The sequence below is a fragment of the Hirsutella rhossiliensis genome, assembly GCF_020360975.1.
Source record: "Hirsutella rhossiliensis strain HR02 chromosome Unknown scaffold00010, whole genome shotgun sequence".
NCBI classification, from domain to species: Eukaryota; Fungi; Ascomycota; class Sordariomycetes; order Hypocreales; family Ophiocordycipitaceae; genus Hirsutella; species Hirsutella rhossiliensis.
Window position 1 is genome coordinate 2,907,283 of NW_025408676.1, and position 13,187 is coordinate 2,920,469.

A 13,187-nucleotide genomic window follows, 5' to 3' on the forward strand; every position below is an offset into this window, starting at 1 on the left:
TGTACAACCACCCGATTCTGCGGCATAACGATGTGCTGTTGCCAACACAAGCCGGCGACGAACATTGTACATGGACAGCGCAGTCGCATTGTACGATCGATGGGGCCAGGTCACATGGATGGATAGGTGCCGCTGTCTCGACCGCGCGCATACAAGAGCGCATCGATTTGTGCAAATTATGACACTCTCGTAGGGCCCGTTGGGTGTCTCGTCATGCCTCACCAGTCCTCTTCTCCTTGCATGCGTTAAAACACGTATTCTTCACCTGATAGCATTGTCAGTTGTACGAATACCAAGTAGTTGTTGTCTTGACAGACTAGAGGTAATTTATTGTTGACCCTGCGCCCCCTCTCGCTCCCCCCTCCCACACCAAACCTCTAGCAGGCAGCAGCCTTGCCGCTCTCCCCACGGCCCAGCCCGATGCCCTTCATGCGTCCCTTGAGCAACGCCTCCAATGCCTGTCCCACGGCCGGCAAGTCGCCCAGCATCGTCAGGTGTCCGCGTTCAGTGCTCACCCGACCCGCGCGTACGAGGGCATATCCTTCCGGTAGCATCGCTTCCCGCGCGAGGACCACGCCATCACCGGGCCTGAAAAGCAGGTCGTCGTATGCATCGGCACAAGCTATGCCGTCCCGACCCAGCACCTGCGCCGCGTACACCGTGGGTATGGACTTGCCATATAACACGGCGTGTGGGGGGTAGGAGTTTGAAGACTCATAGGTGGGGAGATGAGCCAGTTCCTGGCGAAACTTTCGGGTGGCGGCGAGGGTGCGGCGCAGATAGTTAACATACTGTTCACGTTCCGGAGGCGCGGGAGACGAAGCGGAGCCGGCGTGAGTCTCGGTGCCGAGTTGGGGCGCGATGGTACGGTCTTTGTGGGCGGCGGCCCCGGTTGCGATGCCCCACTGGGCAACTCTTCTCTCCTGCCCGCGAGCATTGTCGAGAGCTTCCGTCGTCTTCTTTTCCAAGCGGTTCCCCTTCAAGAGAGAGTTGGGGAAAAGGGAGGACAAGGGCGAGGACGACTGCTGCCTGTCTCGAATGTGCGGCGGTAAAACGGACCCAACGCAGGGGCTCAATCGCCACTTGATCCAGTCGTCTGCGTTCAAGAAATCGACCGGGTACTCCTCTCCAGTCTCCTTGTCGACAAAGCAGAAGCCGTCGTCCGGGAGCAGGACAAATGAGGTGCGAATCGAAAAGTTGACCTGCGCGGTGAGCAGCTTCTCATTGAAAAGCACGACATCGCCGTTGCGGAACGGCCCGAGAATGTTGATGCACCTCTGCGGCACGCCAGCGTACAGCACTCCGGCAAACAGGTCGGGCCGCTGGTTCACGGCGTGTCGCGTGATCAATCCGCCGAGACTGTGCGCAATGACCGTAGCCCCTCGTGATTCCGGATCCACGCCAGGCTGATTCGAGGGAAGGGTTGCAAGAAACTCCATCAATTTGCGTGAGGAAAGGGCCGGGCTCAGTCGCCAGTCGTAACCGTAATCCCATACACGGAGCTTGCCGCTGCGAGCATGCTGGCAAGCCCTCAGGCGTTTGAAAAGCTTGCGGGAAATGTCAATGGGGCCGATGTGTTTGAGCATGCCCGAGGGAACTATACGCTCCTCCATCGTCTCCTCGTCCTCGTCCTCCAAGCCCACCTCGAGATTGGCCTTGCGCATATTGAAACCCAGCTTGACGGGCGCCCAGAGCTGATGGTGCGGCGGCTCGGCAGACCGTAGTACTGACCCGCGATAGCCGCCAAGGAGGACAATGTCCCCCGTCAGTTCCTCTAGCACGCGGTCAAATGCTGTGGCAGCATTTGCCTTGGGCGCAGGGGCGCCCGCACTGCCAGGGAACTCTCCATCGTTTGCTCTTGAGGGTGATGCCACGCCATCGTCGCTGAAGCTTGAAAAGAAGTTGTTGAGCGAGATGGATGACATGCGTGCCGGCGTTTGAAACCGTGGAAGACTGGGCATCTTGAAGTTTGGTACGTCAGGAAGGCTGTCCTTGAGGGCCATGAAGCGTATATTGACCATCTCCCGAACATCTTGGAAGCGTTCGTCGTCACCGAGAGAGGAGGCACGCGATAGACTGTGGTACAGCATGCTGTCGTCGGACGTCACCCGGCGGAGAGGAGCAGGGCGGCGTGAGGTCCGAGCAGGAGATGGAGATCCGGACAAGCGCGGACCCACGATGGGCTCCTCGTGAGCTTGCCTTGCAGACTCTTGAGCATCCGGCAAGGGGGTGGGGGATGGCGTTTCTCGAATAGCAGCTGGCTTGAAGTTAGAGTTGCTGTTCTGGCTCTGCTTATGGTCACCCGTGAAGTTGGAGAAGAACGAGGTTGGGAGAGACGGCAGCAGGTGGGTGGGCATGGCTATAGACGGGAAAGCCTTTTGCAATCTTTTGAGTGCCTCCTGGCCGGCAGACCTCGAGCGCCGTCGCCTGGCCGGATCAAAGGCATAGCCTAGAAAGTCTCTGGTCTGGGGATAGCGAGCGTTTTTGTCGTTGACAGGGTCCCTGGGCCTGGACAGCCAAGGCGACGGGACCTGGAGGTGCTCTGGCCGCTGCGGTGAAAGGGTGCTTGGTAGCCGATCAACGTGTAGTTTCGGTCTGGCAGCAAATTCTTGTCCCACGCGCGGCGTGCTCACATCAGACGACAGAGGGTCTGCGTCACTTTCGGCGTCCTCTTCCGCCTCTGTCTCCGCGGTGGCGCCATCGAAGAAACCCCCTCCAGGCACGCGTTCCAGGACGGCGGCCTTTTCCGCAGCAGGCGTCAGGGAAGAGGTGAGGTGGCTCGCAGCCGAACTCATGGCCGGCTGAAGTGCAGCCTGGGCACCATCTTGGTCCTCGAAGATGGAATCGTCATCTTCGAGGTCGACGGCATCTCTGGACTGCGGTTGTGGCTCCTCCTGGGTTTGTGATTGGCTGCCCGAGGATCCGTTGCGTTGGGGGCCTGTCTGAGCTGACGGATTCGTGGTGTCCATGACTGCGAGCTCGCGCAGGAAGCTGCAGCGAAGAGCGAAGTTGCAGTTGAGTAGACAGAATGTTAGGTTTGGGCGAGATTTGTTTTGGACCAGAAGCGCGTCGTCGAGGTTGGTGACGTTGAGAGGAACAAAGGAACCAATGGGAACCCTTGTTGCGCCAAGTTGAAAGGCTGAACCGGCGTTTCTCGGGTCCTGGGGGAGAAGGAGGAAGACGAAGAGAAGAATCGTCGAGAAAATAGGAGAGGCGAAGAATTGAGCGGCTCTAGTTGTGGCCCAACATCGAGACCAGAACAAATGTTTTCGGATGAATGGGCGGCGACGATCGGTTCCATTGCCCCTTGCCGAATGGCGGTAAACGGCTGGTCGGAAAAGACGGGGCCAGGGGAAGAAGACGGGACTTGGGCCTTATCAATGGACTGTACTTATCATTAGTCGGCGCTTTTTTCCCGCCCCCCCTCTTGGTGGTTTGTGGTCGTGAATGCGTGCTTACTTATTGCCGACAGAGAGTGGCTGAAGCTGACGAGGATGACGGCGGCTGCTACCGAAAAGAGCGCGAGCCCCTGTCCAGCAACGCAGTAGCGGCGCAGCAGCACCGCGGCACAGCAGCACAGCGAGGCCCGGCTGGTGCTGTCTCGAGTGCCTTGTTGCTCTGGGAAGATGGCGGTGCCGAAGGTATTGGCATTCGGACAACAGCAGCGGGTGGGGGGTCGTTTGCGCGCGCCTGCGGTCCTTTGCAAGTCGGAGTCGTCGAGTTCAAGATTCAGGAGGCGCCAGGCTGAGCGCTGATGGAGCCGAGGGACGTTGAAATTGAGGCCGGACCACTCTCGCTTCCCCACTTGCACTTGCTCTGCCACCTGGCCGCTCCCTCTTGCCGTATCCGCACTCGATCCAGTCCGGGCTTGCCGTAACCGTCACTACTGTACCGAGTACAGCGGCGGTGGCGGCCACACCTTGGCAGGCGCGTCTCTCGATGGTGCCAGTGGCGCCAGGCTGACGTCACTCACCGAGCCGGTAGCCGCGGTCCACGTCTCTTGCCATGTGGTTAAAGCAGTACAGTACCTAATTCGTGCAAGGTTACTTTGTTACTGCACGTGGTGCAACAGGCGCCGGAGCATCGGCCCGGCTACCTGCCGGTACCTTGCTTGTACCTGTACTCCACGGACTTGTACTCCACGGACTCAGCCAACGACCAACAGTCATCCAGTACCGCTTCCGATGCCGCCTCTTCTCCAAATGCCCGTCGCCCGAAACACGGCGACTGACTGCAAGCTGCCCGCAACACACGCGCTGCGCCGCCGCCGCTACTCACCATGTCCACCCACGAGCCCCGGCCGCCCTACTCGGACGCGGAGCTCGCCGTCCTCTACCCCCCGCATCTCCGGCTGCAGCTCGTCCAGATCCTCCTCCGCCACGGCGAGCGCAGCCCCGTGAGCCCGCGCTTCGTCAACGCCGGCGTCCCGCCCTTTTGGCCCTACTGCTCCGCCGTCCGCCACCTGCGCTCCGCCGTCCTCGACCCGGGCGACCCGCGCTCCTCCTTCTCCACGCTCGAGTGGAAGCGCCGCCTCGAGACGTTTGGAGCCGCCGATGACTCCCCCGTCGTCGCCGCGGGCCCGGCCGGCGAGCTCGACGCCATCTGCGACATGGGCATGCTGACGGACCGCGGCCGCGAGACGACGCTACGCCTCGGCCAGAGGCTGCGCAGGCTCTACGTTCAGCAGCTCGGCTTCCTTCCCGCCGGCATCAAGGACACGGACTTCATCTACCTGCGCGCCACCCCGATACCCCGTGCCCTCGAGTCCATGCAGCAGACGCTCCTCGGCCTCTATCCCTCGCACACCCGCGACCCCGATCTCCCGCCCCCGACCATTCTTTCCCGCGCCCCCGCCGACGAGACCCTGTTTCCAAATGACGGCAACTGCCGACGCTTCGCCGCCCTGGCGCGTGCCTTTGCCCAGCGCGCCGCCGACCGGTGGAACGACTCGGGCGAAATGGCATACCTGACCAAGAAGCTCGGCAAGTGGATGCCCGACGACAGCCCCAAGGTCGCCGTCGATTCTCGTCCGCGCCTCAGCGGCATCATGGACACCATCAACGCCACCAGCGCCCACGGCCCGCAGACCAAGCTGCCGAGCGAATTCTACGACCCAAAAGTCAAGCAGATTATCGAGAAGATTGGCGTCGAGGAGTGGTACGCGGGCTACAAGGAGAGCCAAGAGTACCGCACCCTGGGCATCGGCGCTCTGCTCGGCGATGTCGTCTCCCGCATGGTCGGCAGCGCCGAGCAGAGCCCGGCCGACGGAGCGCAAGAGGTGACGCGCAAGGCCGGCGCGGGCGCCGTCCCCATCCGCCTCGGCCTCAGCGGCTGCCACGACACCACCTTGGCCGCCACCCTGGCCAGTCTCGGCGCTTTTGAGACAGACAACTGGCCCCCCTTTACCAGTCACGTCGCCATCGAGCTCTTCCGCCGTGCCGACGAGCCGAACCCCTCCAGCGCACGCTCCTGGTGGCCGTCTCTGCTCGGCGGCGCCGCGTCTCCCCCTGCCATCGGCCGCAAGCCCACCACGAACCTGAGCGATGCCCAGAGGCAGGCTATCCAAGGCTACTACGTCCGCATCCGGTACAACGACGTGCCCGTCACCGTCCCCGGCTGCAGGGCCCCGGGGAAGCACCTCGACGGCGACGAGTCCTTTTGCACCCTGGTGAGATTCCGCCCCGGTGCATCACATGTGGAGCCGCCAGCTGACGTGAAGGCTGTAGGAGGCTTTCAAGGCCATTGTAGACAAATTCACGCCCCAAAACTGGAAGCAACAGTGCCGCACCGGCGTCAAATTGCCCGCCTTCCCTCCTCGACCGGAGCCTGCAGGGTACTAGGTCGCACAGTGAAGACGACATTAGCATAATTATCACTTTCCCATCCTTTGGACTCTACACTTGCAAATAACCCACACACACGCACAGACGAATGAAGCAGTAAACGATGAAACAAAAGTAAACATCCACTCCACGTGAATAGCCATGTACAGCCGGATCCTGGCATTTCGACTGCGGGGTTCACTGAACAGGTGCCCTTGTGCTTCGATGCTGATTCGGACCGACGACGCCAAGTCGTTGGGGTTCAGTGAATAATTACCTTGGTTGTGCGATTTCTTCATGACACGCCTGACAGTATGATCAATCTAGGTGGTCTTCGATTTCATGTCAGTTCTCACAAACCACAGATATTGGATATCCGTTCACGCGGCATTCACTGCTACGGCACAGCACCCATAGACAGGCAGATACCTTCAAGTCAATATAGAGATGATTCGTCTGATAGTATCCTGAATTCGGCAGTGACACCCCTTCCTGTCCACCCCTTTCATGACCCTCGCCCCTCTCTTCGCCCCAATTGCGTTCCGGAAATGGCATCCGAGTAAGCGTTCCTCACCTATTCCATTTAACCGCCTTTGCTCTTCAATCCCGCAGGATTCCCGGGGCAGCTAGCCGAGCGCTAGCAAGATGGAAAATGAAACTCAACATAATACAGTGAAAAGGAAGGTAATTACCGAAGTATGCGGGGTGAAGCAGCTAGATAATAAAGTAGCCTGTGCGGAAAGGAACTGACTGTATAAGCAAAGGGCAGATGACCCCGACAATTACAACAAATACGGAATTGCCATTACCGTTACCGCGCATGGGGCGGCGGCCCGTGACGGATCGTCAGGGTCCAGGTTAGTTGGCCACCTCTTCTTCGACCCATCCGTTAAGCCCACCCTGAATGGCGAGGCCGAAGCCAGCAGCACCAATGCCGCCAAAGCTGGACTGGTACTGGTGGCCACGTCGCTCGCCCTCGCTGCCGTTGCTTCCTGGGACGCTGCTGGGGCTGGTGCCGCCGTTCTCGAAGCCCGGGGCCAAGACAGGCAAGCTGACCGCTCGGCTGTGCTGGCCGCGGGGGCCTGGCGCGAGCAGCCCGCCAATGGTAGTCGGGCCTGAGGTTGCGGCGTTGGCAACATAACCGTTTGAGATGCTCGCCGACTGCCCGTGACCGCCCATCTGGCCTTGCTGAGGCATCTCCAAGTCGTTGGGCGACGACTGAGCCGTGTTGAAGAGTATATTCTGTTGCACAACCAAGGGGTGCTGACCCTGGTGCTGGTGCTGATGTTGCACTTGCTGCGATACTTGGCTTAGGTAGACGGTGAGGGGGTTACTGGAAGCATTGAAGAGGACAGCCGATTGCTGAGGAGTGTTGCCGTTCGGGGGCGAACCGCCGTTCTGGGACCCGTTGGTCGGGGGAGAAGGCACCCCGTCGCCTCGAGGCGAGTGGTTCTGCTGCATTTGCCGGGGAGGATTGCCGCAGCGGTCTTTCCCAAAGTTGACCTTGTATTTCTTGTACTCGTCCCTGCCGCGGATGGCCTCAATGGCCTTGATGGCATTGGCAATGTTGGTAAAGTTGACAAAGGCGCAGCTCTTTTCGCGTAGCGTGTTGACAAGCTCAATTTCGCCGTACTCGGAAAAGTCCTGGCGGAGGCGCTCCTCAGTCCACGTCTCGTCCAGGTTGCCGACGTACACATTGCGCGAGGCTCCGCCGCTGACGGCCAGGGCAATGGCCGGAGGCAGGGCGCCAGAGTGCTTGCCCCATCCAATCTTGAGTCTGCGGTTGTGAATCATGAGGCCCTGGAGGTTGCTGAGGGCGTAGAAGGAGGCGGCTGCTGTAGGGTCGATGAAGGTGACGAAGCAAATGTGCTTGTCCGGAATGTAGCGGATGTGATGCAGCAGACCGCCCCTGACGACGTTGCAAATCTCCTCAATCGTGGTCTCGGGATGAATATTGCCGAGGTATATCGTGCGGTTGCCCAAGTTGTTGATGCCACCGGCAGTCGTCGCGACGGCGGCAGCCGCGACAGACTGCTGAGCCAGAGCATTGGAGATGAGGTCTCGGTCAGCGCCAGTCAACATGTGCGCATACCCAGGAGCGATGCCGAGGTACTGGGCGGCGTTCTGCTGCTGCGTCTTGGAGACGTAGGCACATCTGTCCTTGCCATAGTAGACACGGCGGGGTGCCTGCCACTTGGGCTCTTGAGGCAGCTGGGACACGGCCTTGATGGCATTGGCAATGGAGAGATAATGAACAAAGGCAATGTTCTTCTCTCGCACGAGCTTGATGGTGTCGACGGCCCCAAATTTGGCGAGATCCTCGCGCAGCTCCTCGTCGGAAATGTCCTCGGGCAGGTTGCCGAGATAGACGTTGCGAGAGGCACCGCTCTGCTGGACGGCCAGTGCAACAGAGGTAGGTACCTGAGAGGGCTTGCCCCAGCCGACCTTGATGTCCTGGCCTTTGATGCAGAGCTTTTTCAAGATGGCATCGGAGTGAAAGTGGGTGGCGGAGCTGGCGTCGAGAAAGGAGATGAAGGCGCAGTTCTTGTCGGGCAAGAGACGGACAGACTCGATCTGACCGCTCCGAACGTGACCCAGGATTTCCTCGGCCGAGGTGTCCGGGGGAATGTTGCCGAGATAGACAGTCCGGCTGGTGCCAGTGACAACGCCGGATCCCATCGAGACCGGTGAAGCGGGCTGCATGGGCGTCTGGATGTTGAAACCGCCGGTCGGCGACTGAGGCGGGTAAAACTGAGGGGCACCATACGTGGACGGGGAGACGATTGCCTGGTAGGACTGGGACGAGATGCTCTGCTGGACAGGGCTCGACATGCCCCCGTTGTGCAACTGACTGCCTCCGTGCGGCTGCTGCTGTGCCTGCTGAAAACCCGACAGGCTCTGAAACTGAGGGCTGCCAAAGGCGGCAGGGCTGCCGGGCTGGAACGGGCTTCCGAGGAGGAGCTGGGAGGGCAGCAGAGGGGTGAACTGCATGTCGAAGCCCGTGCCCGGGGTCGTCATGTCGTTTGCGTGAGACACCGGAGCTTGCTGGCTCTGATTGACGGCCTGGGTGTTGAGAGGCGGCACGTTGCCTCGGCGAGGGTGGCGGTCAGCGAAGCCCGTCACGTTGGAGGCAAAGGCGCCGTGCGAGAAGCCGGTGTCGCCGAAAGACGGCTTCGAGGCATGGCCCTGCTGGAAGCGGTTGGCGGCGTTGGCACCGGGACCGCCCTGGCCAACGGATCCTTCAAGGTCTTGCATGCCTAGCAAGTGAGGGGGGACAAGCGAGTCCCGCCCGGGGTGCGATAGGACAGCCGTTTTGAAGGATTGGACGTGCCCGCAAAAGGCACGAAAGGGATCCGGGAGAAGAGGAAGGCAAGGAGGCCGTTTGTTCGTTGCTTGCTAGCTCGAATCAGGAGAAGGTCGTGAGAAGGGTCGATTAAGCCCGCAACCGAGCAACAAGGAATACCGTCGAAGCAGCCGAGACGAGAAGCAACGGATCGTGTAGAAGGGCGCAACGCCGACGGCTCAAGAATAGAGCAAGCTGGGGTACGTATGCACGGTAGTTTTGATGAATAGGATGGTCGAAGCGTCAATCGTGTAGAAAGGCAAGGGTAGGTCAACGTCGGGAACGAAGATTCGAGCCGGCAGGCAGCGACGGGGACGAGAAGTCTGGTCGAAAGTAATGGACGATGCAAAAGGCTCTGCTGCGAGGGTCGGAAGGACGCGAGCAGCGGCGGATATTTGGATCTTGGAGAGGGCGTGGAACGCGAGCCAAGCGAATATGACTTGATGAAGTTGAAAGAAGAATGAAATAGGCGGAACGAGCGTAGACGAAAGGTTAGACAAGAGTCGAGGAGTCAGAAGCAGGCAACGACGAGGAGCTGCATCTGGAGCAGAGCAGGGACACTCGCAGAGACCAGAGTCGAAGAGAAAAAAAAGGATGAATGAAGAAGAATGAGATGAAGCGCGCAAGAAACGGCGGGCAGAGGTCGACGGAAGGGGATTGGCCGGCTAGTAAGAGTCGGCTCGAGTAGATGTACCTGGGCAGGGGATAAGTACCAAGGTACTTACGTAGGTATGGTAGGAAAGGGAGTCTGGAGTACTCCGTACTGTATCTTGCCTTTGGCGGGCGAGGGACGGAGTGGATCCAAGGGTCAGGGGGGCGTGTTGAATAAGGGGGTTTTTCTTCTCTTGAGAACCGGAAGGGACGAGGGACAGCACCGGAAACACAGACGGCGCACAGTACGAATAAAGGCACGGCATCCTCCCAGACACGGTGCCGCACGTACTTTACCGAATGGAACCCCGTCCTGCAGTGGCTTGCTTGCTCTGTGGAGATGGGGGAGGCTCTGTCTGGCTACCATACCTCCGTACCAAGAGACACCAAAAAAGGTCAGTGTACACACGAGGACGGCGGGCAGCCAAGGCAGATTCCGAGTCGATTGGCCCGAGAGAAAGGGGGAGAGTGCCCTGGGTGCCATGATGCGGTTGTAAGGTTTATGCTCAGGCACAGGCACAAAGTCCAGACGGATGCGCACAAGTCAAGGCACCGACGGCTACTAGTGGCCGACACATATCTAGGCACTCATGCCTCGCGGCAAGAGACACATGATGCCGTTATGCAAACGCTTGCACTGTCCACGACCGGCAGGGGTCGAAGAAATTACGGGCAGAGGTGCGAATAGGGGCTCGCGATGAGCTCCTGAGGTACTTGCGCTTGCCCAATCAGCCAATTGCTTCTGTCGGTGAGGTGGTGCATTTCCAGCATTTCCAGGCACAGTGTCGAGGCCAATGCCTGACCGCACCCAGCAGCTACCCGGCGGGCACATTCTCGTGCACGCTGCACTGCACTGGTAGTAGCGCCTTGGCAGTCAAGGGGCACGCATCAGTGGGCTAGGTACCTAGGCTAGGTACTAAGCCGTGTATGTACCTAGTAGAAAACTCAATAAAGGTGGGGGCGGACAGTTGGAATTGGTAGTGGTGGTGGTTGAAATGAGCCCCTGGCAGGGGAAAGGGAAGGAAGGGGGTTTGAGGGCTCGCCCGTCTTGGTACTGATGAATCTCTAGGTACTTTGGACACACTGTGCCTGGCATGCAGAGGTAAACGGCACAGGGCGAGAATGATCACGCGAGTAATGACCCGCCTTCCTCGGTTTCCTCTCTCTTGTTTCCTTTTTCTGGGACAGAGGGCAAATAATGAGAGCGATATGTGCGGACTGGTCTCATGGCCATCTCCGGCGAGGCGAGGCCCAGGGGCTTGCTCTCCGCCCAAGCAAGTACCGGTACCTACCCGCGCCAGAAAAGCCCAACGCAACGGGTACGGATACAGTACTCCGTACTGTCTGTCCTAATTATCTGCACGTCAGCTCTGGCAGAGAGGACAGACAAAGAAAGCAGGATTCGTAGGGGCTACTCGCGTGCATGACCCTTTATGCCTGTCATGATGTACATGACTGATAAGGGAAGTAGTTCCGGCGCCCTACCAACAAGCACTCTCAACTTACTTGCCTGCCGACTCGAGAGGCCGACAATGTGCCATGCGCCCTCGGGTCTTCCGAGATTCCCAGCCATCATGGATGGCTTCGGCCCATCAAGGCAACAAAGGGAGCGGGTGGCTCATGTTCCCGAGTCGAGGAGAAAGGAGATCCGTGTCCTAGACCTGCGTACGGAGTAGGGACAATAGAAGAGTGATGCCATCATCCATCGTCACCGGGTTGCCCCTAAGCCTACGTGTGTAGCCCGGCACGTGCCATGCTCAGTGCGCCCACGCAGCTTTTATTGCCCCCGAAGCAGGCGGTCGTTGCTCTCTATGCGTGTCCCAGTTTGGCGAGGCAATCCGGGCTTCTCTGCTTCCCATGTACTGTGAAAGCCCCCGTGCGTCTGTGCTTTACTCGTACGCAAACAAGAGCAGCCTTTGGAGGTGGCAAGGGTCTTTCTTTCTCTCTCTCTTTTTTGGGGGGGGTTTCGACAGCCGTCAGTCCATCTGATTCTGATCCCTGCAGGCAATCTCGACGTAATGCGTGTCTATGTGCGCCAAGCAAGATTCGTATAGACTCGCAAATCCACCCTTGGCCAGTCATGCATGGAGCACGACAAAATCCACGACACGAGCGTGTATGCCGAAGCGACTCATGCCACCGGGGCGTTTCAAGATCGACCTGTGTTTGCGAAATACCCCGAATGGGATAGCCATCAAGACGAGCTGTACACCAATACCAAGTATGCCTTGTCTTGTGGATGCTGCTTTTGCTGCCAACAAGTCAGTCCACAGGGTACAGTGCAGCGACGAGGCCCAACATGACGTCGAGACGAGGGCTGAGCACTGTGGCGGCATCTTCAAGCCTCCCCTAGTCCCCGTGCCCGTGCCCCATGTTTCTGGCGCTAGAAGACGCGGATGCTCCCTTTTGGGCGACCGGGGCAAGGGGCGGCTGCTTCACCACGGCCGTGGGGGCATTCGAGAGGCGGCTGGCTTCGACTCAACCTCTGCGCGTGCTCGCCCAAGCTGGACAGGCACTCCAGGGCCTGCCTCGGGTGTCATCCCGTTAATATCTCCTATCCGTACAGTAGTCCGTAGAGGGCAGGCCTGCGCTGCGGCACATACATATATGATATATGGCCTCTATTTCCGTACTTGGTATAAGTTATGTCCGTACGCGAGGGAAAGACGAGCAAAAGAGGTTGCCCGTGAGCGTGTCTCGGCGCCGGCCCTGAGACTTGTACCGTCTTCCGGCCAAGGTTCTAGACATCGCAGAGCTACAGTAGAGGCTCATTTTCATCGCCACTATGCTCATGCTCGTGGAACTAGGAGGTCGACGACGGACTGCGAGCCCGCCCTCTCGACATGCGGCGTTGCTTGGGTGGAACGAGCTTCCAGACGCCCCCTTTTTCCTGGTGCATGTCCAAAGAACAGCAGGTAAGTAGGTAGCTTACTTAAGGAGGTACGTACCTATGATTACCTACAGTGCAGTACGGATACAGGACAGGACAGTACGGAGTACATGCTTCGGGCCTCTCCCTTGAATCCCTTGAAGGGGGCGGAAAGGGGACATGTGGGGATGGGGTGAGTCGAGCATCTACAGCGGGACGCCCCCCAAAACTGTAACCTACATATGAGGGCCCGCCGTGTGCACAGTGCGGGAGAGCCCTTCTTCTATGAAAACCTCGGAAAGTCACGATGGCTTCCCTAGAGCTACCGTACACACACGCAGGGCTGGCGAGTCGCAGAGACCGAGTAACGGAGCAGAAGAACAGAAGATGAAACAAGGCCCAAGTACGACCTTTTTCCTTCTCATCGACCGTCGCAGAGGGCTGCAAATCACACACTTTGGGGGGTTCGTCGCAAAAGCCCCGGCCCTGCTTCCGTCGGCCG

General features: G+C 59.2%; 3 protein-coding genes across 3 annotated transcripts; 1 reads left to right on the plus strand and 2 right to left on the minus strand.

The window, feature by feature from the left end:
- Window positions 1–377: 377 nt before the first annotated feature.
- Window positions 378–2,969, minus strand: HRG_08738 (phosphatidylcholine-sterol O-acyltransferase-like protein; the record flags this gene model as incomplete). The annotated part of the gene is made up of 2 exons (XM_044867209.1): window positions 378–2,549; window positions 2,619–2,969. 2 exons carry the CDS (start codon window positions 2,967–2,969, stop codon window positions 378–380), a joined length of 2,523 nt encoding a protein of 840 aa, XP_044718096.1.
- Window positions 2,970–4,279: 1,310 nt separating this feature from the next.
- Window positions 4,280–5,840, plus strand: HRG_08739 (histidine phosphatase superfamily (branch 2) domain-containing protein; the record flags this gene model as incomplete). The annotated part of the gene is made up of 2 exons (XM_044867210.1): window positions 4,280–5,668; window positions 5,727–5,840. The coding sequence occupies 2 exons, from the start codon at window positions 4,280–4,282 to the stop codon at window positions 5,838–5,840; spliced, it is 1,503 nt and encodes a 500-aa protein (XP_044718097.1).
- An 840-nt stretch (window positions 5,841–6,680) lies between these two features.
- HRG_08740 (RNA recognition motif domain-containing protein) lies at window positions 6,681–9,077 on the minus strand (the record flags this gene model as incomplete). Its single annotated transcript, XM_044867211.1, has 1 exon — window positions 6,681–9,077. One exon carries the CDS (start codon window positions 9,075–9,077, stop codon window positions 6,681–6,683), a length of 2,397 nt encoding a protein of 798 aa, XP_044718098.1.
- Window positions 9,078–13,187: the final 4,110 nt, after the last annotated feature.